This window comes from Acyrthosiphon pisum, chromosome A2, assembly GCF_005508785.2.
Source record: "Acyrthosiphon pisum isolate AL4f chromosome A2, pea_aphid_22Mar2018_4r6ur, whole genome shotgun sequence".
In the NCBI taxonomy this organism is placed as follows: domain Eukaryota; kingdom Metazoa; phylum Arthropoda; class Insecta; order Hemiptera; family Aphididae; genus Acyrthosiphon; species Acyrthosiphon pisum.
Window position 1 is genome coordinate 11,388,263 of NC_042495.1, and position 7,259 is coordinate 11,395,521.

The window sequence follows — 7,259 nt, forward strand, 5'->3', positions numbered from 1 at the left end:
CTCCAATATTCACCTCTATTTGTAGTTTTTACAGTATGATTTATGCCTACGATATGTATAGTAGCCCCTGGAATTGGGTTATTATTTTCATCTTGAACCAATCCTGTAAAGTATTTACAAATTGTAGAAAGTTAAAATATATATATTATTACCATTATAAATCATATTACAAATTTACCTTTAATTCCCATATGAACACTCTCCATATAAGTTAACAAAGATTCACGGTTATATTCCCATTCTTTAGTCAGCACAGATGGAGATGGGAATTTACAGCAGGTAAGTTCGATTGTAATTTCAAAACAGTTAGAGTATATATAGTTAAAATCTTGCATTCCACCTAAATATTGGTTGTATAGTAATTAATAATAAACAGATAAAACTTTTAATAAAAAAAAATTAATTTAAAACCAAAGGTAGAACCTTATTGAAATTTAGAAGATCTAGGATTGAAGTATTATATGTTATTTAAATATTAATAAGTTGTATTTCAATATTTACAATCAAAATTATAATTGAAAAATTAATATTTTTAAGATGTCAAGTGTTTTGGATGAGCTGATTATTGTTTCTCTTAAAACATTTAATTTATATAATTATTATTTATAAAATATTCAATAATAATCATAATTATCTTTCCTGAAGGAACTTTATAAAACACACCATTGTACAATCAATAACATCCGAGCTAAAATCTATAACGTACACACTATAACAGAATACTTATTTTAGTTGTACTATTATGGCCTGAGATTGAGAATCTTATCTTGAATCAATGGTTGTCTAAATTGAATTGAAAATTCAAATCAAACCCAAGTTTATTGAGACAGTTAAAAATAAGTATTTTCACATTTTACTAAGAAACAGAAACCTATAAATTGACCAGATTTCTTTATATTTTTTTTTATAATGGTATTTAAAATTTTGTAGAATAGGAACTATTCGACTCATTTTGACATTTAAATCCTAGTATTCAAATTAACGCTATTAATATTTTGTACTAACGTTTTAAATTATAGGTATTCCAACTATCCTGATGCTGCTACATCAAATAAAAATACATTCAAGTCTAATACCACATATCCAAACACTAAATAACCAATGGTTGATTCATTTAAATTTAATGAGCTATTAAGTGTTTCAAATGTATGTGCCACCAGACAAGTACTTTTAATTGATAGTTTAAACCAGGGGTGTCCAACCTGCGGTCCTCACTTAAATTTAAAAACCAGTAATTAATTGTATATAATATATTAATATTACGAGAAAAAATTTATTTTAAGAATATTCTGCCTACGGGTCCTATCACTGGATAGCTTCCCTACTCGCCGTCTCTTGTCCGTCATATTTTGTTATCATATTTGCTTATTGTATTTTTTTTTTTTATATACAGATCGTAAATTTTTACTATATATTTTAATAAAAAAAAAAAAAAAGAATATTCTGTGTCATTTGTCAACAAATAAAAATAAAATACCTATATAGAATTATTACTAAGCACATGTAATCTAGTACATACATACAGTTGTGCGCGCGTGATGGTCAGATGTTCACGTTTTGTTTTTTTTTTTATTACAAATAAATATATTTTTCCGAGAAATTATAATTAAATATTAATACTTGTAAAAATATTCCTGCTTATTATTCGCTATTGTAAAATTATAAAAAAATGAATTGTTGAAGTTGAAACTAAATTTTTTTGATAACGCAATTTATATAATACAACTCTCTTGTATTTAATATTAAAACTATGTATGTAACAAAATTTATATTAATTTGTAGTTTATAGTTTCGGCCAGTCTTTATTTACGACAGACACAGTAAACAATTATAATATAATCTGAACAGATCACGGTTTGGCTACTAAAGTGACAAATAAAATCGCAACTTTTTAAACAACAGGGTTTGCATTTTCTTAAGTAACAATAAAATTGGAAAAAATAGATCAGTCGGAGGAGTATTTGGAATAACTTTGTGAAAAAAATTTGTTAAATTAGTTATATAACACGCTAAAAACCGTAACCCTTAAATACAATATACCATCTACACCCCCTCAAACAAAAATGAAAAATTGGATGACTTGTTAACACTCAGGAAAGTATTTGGAACAGCTCCATGAAAAAATTAGAAAAAGTTCAATAATTTTGTCAGAAAATTGGAACATAAAACAGGCCTGTTCTTTTTATATATATATATAAGGATTTTAATGTTTTTAAATAATTGTAGTACAGTAGAACCTTGATTATCTGTCCCCCGATTAACCGTCTTTCTCGGTTAACCGTCAGGCCACACTTGCACAGTTGCACGGACTACATGCTTACGTGTTGCAGTAAAATCTTACCACTTTGTGTATGAGTAGGTTATAAATAATAATATATTATAATCCGAAACTTTCCGGCAATATCTACTAGATAAGCGACAGGTACATATGTATATAATATATATATTATGGGCGAGATGAAAACAGTTAATGCTATGCAATTGTAAATAATAAAATTTTTCAATAAATTAAAAAATAATAATAATAATATGTGCCAATAAGTAATAGTACTTAATTATATCAATATGTATGTCATAATTACTAAAAAACAATAATATGTATGTAAGTTTAAATTTTTGTTGCTTGCTTAACTGTCTTTTAAATTATCTGTCAAAGCTCTGGTCCCAGTAGCATAGCTGGAGCCCAATTAAGGGGGGGGGGGGGCGATTTAAAAAATGTAATACACAACAAAATATTCTAATTCTCTCTTCACGAAAGAAATCAATAGTTACATATTTTTTTTAAAATTATTTTCTTTTTTTTGAATCTTTTTCAATTTAGTAGGTATGAAGAGGTTATAAATAATATAAAATACATATATGTATAATGTATATAAATGTCTAAAAAATGTAAAAAAAAATATTTACAAGAATTTTCAAATATAGATTCTTTTTTTTTTTCTCTTGAAAATCGATCTATGATTGATTTGACGTCCACTTCTAAATCTCTATGTATATTCAATAAAGCCAAACTGTTTGGTCACTCTGATAAAAATTAAAAATACCAAATAAATAATAAATATCATTATTTTATAACCTATACATCAGGGATGCCAAACCTTTTGAACACTGCGTGCCCAAAATTACCCTTTTTTTTTTTTTTAGAGCATGCCATGAAAAAAATTATATTTTGTTTTATTTTCCAGGGGGATACGCCACTGTCTGGTCCCGAGACTGACGGTTAATCGAGGTTCTACTGTACATCCTATTTTAATTTATTAAAACATAAATAAAATAGTCACACATTAATTTAATTTTGACTCTAGGGATTGACCTCTCAGAGTACATTCCTATGTCCCAGATAAATAAATAATCTCCTTATTAAACATTAAAATAAGTAAACAAAATATAGAAATAAATTAAAAAATAATCTTAGAATTAAATACTAACCTTCAAGTTCATACCACTCAGCACCATTAGTAATACCATTTTTAAAATGTTCTTCTTGACAAGCCGACCCATTAGCCATTTTAGGATTTTTCGAGGCATATTTTATTGACAAATATCTAAACAAAGCATCATCTGGTGTTTTGCCTCCCTGAGAAATGTTTCTAGTATAAAAAGTTAAAAAAAATTAATAAATTAATAAAAAATATTATCAAGCTACAGGGTTGTTATATTATTATAATACTCAATATTATGTTTAGTGCTAAAACAAATTAAAACTGTGTACGTATGCAATTTAAATAAGCTACATTTAAACAAATATTGAAGTATAATCCTTTATAATATGTTAATTATATAATTATATAATACATTAATATTCAATTATAATGATAAAATCTAATAGTAAAAAAATATTTTATACATCAAAATAAATTGCAAATGATTATAAATTCTTTTAAGGATATTAATTTACTACTGATCCAAAACCAAATAAAAATTGTAACGACATATTAATTATTTTAAGAGTATTATCACAAAATGTTTATGCTTCTATAGATCAAAATATCATACATTTGCGTTGTTTTTTTTTAAATGATATTTTAATAACTTAAAATACGAACATTTTGTTTTGAATAATTTGAACTTGTGGAATAAATGGCTACACTTTTAAATTTCAAATAACTTTATTTTAAACACAATATTGATTTTTGGTCATTGTTTATTGATTTATAGTTTTATAAAATTGTATTAAATAATTGTTATAATAATATATTATAACTATATTCTTAATAATTATTTTAATAAATAAAGGTTTAAGTAATCACTAACAACTTCTTATCAATTACAATTTTTCGTATGCAAAAGTAATATATGTTATGAATTATATTTGGTTTTGTATTCATGTAATAATAATAAACTACTAGAATAATTAAAAATGTATGAATAAATGTATATATAAAAAAAAAATGAATTCAAACAACAATACCAATTGTTTGAGAATCTCAAATTTGAGATTGCTAAATAAAATAAAATCATACATTTTCAAATGAAAAATACAAGATTTCCATATTTATGTTATCATAATTTACTCAACTTTAACTTTATTTAACAAAAGGTATTCATACATTTTTACGGTAGGTACTTTTGTTTTTGTCAGTCACAGTTAGTCAACAAACAATGCAGCTTAATACAGCCTTATAATATTTTTAAATGAATGATGGTTATTTTCATTGCTAGATATAAACCATTAATAATACTTAAGAATCAAAATATGTGATAATAGCATTCCAAATACATAGTATACATAGCAGAAAAATAAAAACAATGGCTATGTAGCAACCTTCAAATAAAATATGTATATTTTTTCCCGCTGGTACTTACAAAAAAATACACCAATCTCCTGAATGCTATATGATAAAAAGATAAAAAAAAATTATTTTTTTTAAACTATGTAATATATACAATAATACTTGATAGGTTTTATTTGCGTTATTTTCAAATAATAATCTTATATAGTATGTATCATGATATCAAGTACCAAAACATAGTCAGACAAAATAGCAATTTAATTATTGTGACCTATGTTAATGGTGTGAAATTGAATTGACTAATTAAGCTAGTTTAAAAAAACAACTTTATAGTTTATAATCATGATGATTCATAATGATAGTTGTAGCACCCTAGGATTCTGGCTCTATTTGTACTTATGATTGTGAGCACAAGATATAGAAATATACATTTTTTCAATGCTATTTATAAGAAAGAATAAAAATATTTTGTCTTTTACACATATTTTTATACATTATTCGCTATTTTCGGCTATCATATTAAAAATTTAACAAGAAATTATATAATTTATTTTACTAATATCTATACAATCTACCATTTGTTTCAGTACACTTAATGGCAAAAATAAATCAGCTGTATAACTATTATTAGAAAAACATTTTTTCTTAATATTTTCTAAATAAATAATGTCACATCTGGATGACATATTTTATCAGCCTACCATATCTTGTATTCTCTCTATTCTATGCTTATTGTAAATTGTTCTCGTTTTAGATTCTGAGTGGAACGATGAATGTATTGATTTTACAATGAAGTGTATTTTTTTTTTTTTTATTTTTTTTTTTTGTGTCTGTCATCACCTTTTAGGTCAGTAAAAGTGCTTGGATTTTCTTCAACAGTACCTTTTCTGATAAGAAAGTGAATCTAGTTGGTACTTTGGGGGGTCAAAAGTAATACTGAAGTATACTGAAAATTTAAATTGTATTTTAGATTCTGAGTGGAACGATGAATGTATTGATTTTACAATGATGAAGTGTGTTTTTTTTTTTTTTTTGTGTCTGTCATCAAGGTTTGGGGCAGTAAAACTGCTTGGATTTTCTTCAACAGTATCTTGTTTGATGGAAAGTGAATCTAGTTGGTGCATTCGGAAGGTCAAAATTTGAAATTTCCAATAGTTTTCAAAAGCGCCGTGAAAAACAAAAGAAAAATTAAGGAAAAACGGGAATTTTTACGCAAAATCGATTTTTCACAAAATTGAATTTGGTTTTTGGTGTAACTTTAAAACAAATGACCGTAGATACATGAAATTTTCAATGGTTGTTTATATTTCCATTTTCTATACACGATAACATTTTCAAAATATTTTGATTTGTTTTGAGCTGTTTACGGACAATTTAATTAGTTTTTTTTTTCTATGAATGTCAATAAAACTTTATTTGTTGAGTAAAAATACTTGAAAATTTAATACAAGGCTCCTACTATATTGTTACAATGAAATTTGAAATATATAAAAATCCTTAGTCACAGTTTTTTTTTATTAGCATTTAAAGTTCAAAAATTGACACAATATGTAAAAATCACGAAAATTTGCAAATTATTTTGAGTTTATAATTCGTAAAAATTTTTCTTTTTAGAACTAAGATTTTAAAATGTAATACAAGATTCCTTATAGGATAATCTACCTTTATCAAAAAAAAAATGTCTATAAGAAACTCAAATTAAATTTTTATGAGCGTTTCAAATTCATATTTTTACAACATTCGATATTCACTCAAGTTCTTACGTAACGATTTTCTTATTTTGTTGTAATTAAAAAACAAGAGACTGTAGAAACTTGAAAATTTCACTGAATGTTTATATTGGCATTTTCTATATACGATAACATTTTGAAAATAATTTGAGCCTTTTTGAGCTGTTTACGGTCATTGTAAGTTTTCAATTTTTTTAGTTTTTTATCTAAAAATATCAATAATTTCAAAAATCAAAAATTTTATCTATTGGGCCAAAAAGTGTAAAAAATTAATACAAGGCTCCTGATACATTGTTACAATAGCAGTTGAAAAATATTAAAAATACATAGGCACAATTATTTTTTATAAGCATTTGAAGGTGAAATATTGACAAAATTTATCAAATTTAAAATTGAATAATTATTTTGTAGTTAAAAAATTATAAAATGTTCAACTTTTATATCTAAGGATTGAAAATTTAAAACAAGATTCCACGTAAATATTTAACTCTGTTACCAAAAATTCTAAGAAATACATTAGCACAGTTTATTTTTATGGTCATTTTAAGTTCAAATTTGGACGAAATTACATATTAAAAAACCTGGAATAACTATTTTAGTTACTTTGTTGTGATTGTATAATATTATTCGTGGGTACTTGAAACTTCTAAAGTATACTATTATATATCTATGATAGTACCACGGTGTTTTGTTGATGTATAACGCGTTATAAGTACCTAATAGATATTATGATATGATTAATTTAGAATTTATTATTGATACCTATAATAGGTCAATTTTTTTTTAATACTATAGA

The 7,259-nt window shown here is 24.7% G+C and overlaps 1 protein-coding gene across 1 annotated transcript in view; it reads right to left on the minus strand.

Moving 5' to 3' along the window:
- Positions 1-7,259, minus strand: part of LOC100161290 (carboxypeptidase D) — a gene marked incomplete in the record, with an annotated part of 36,210 nt that overhangs the window by 24,429 nt on the left and 4,522 nt on the right. The window contains 3 exon segments of the mRNA XM_008181194.3: positions 1-103; positions 179-340; positions 3,430-3,590. Of these exon segments, the coding sequence (XP_008179416.1) occupies positions 1-103; positions 179-340; positions 3,430-3,590 (426 nt within the window).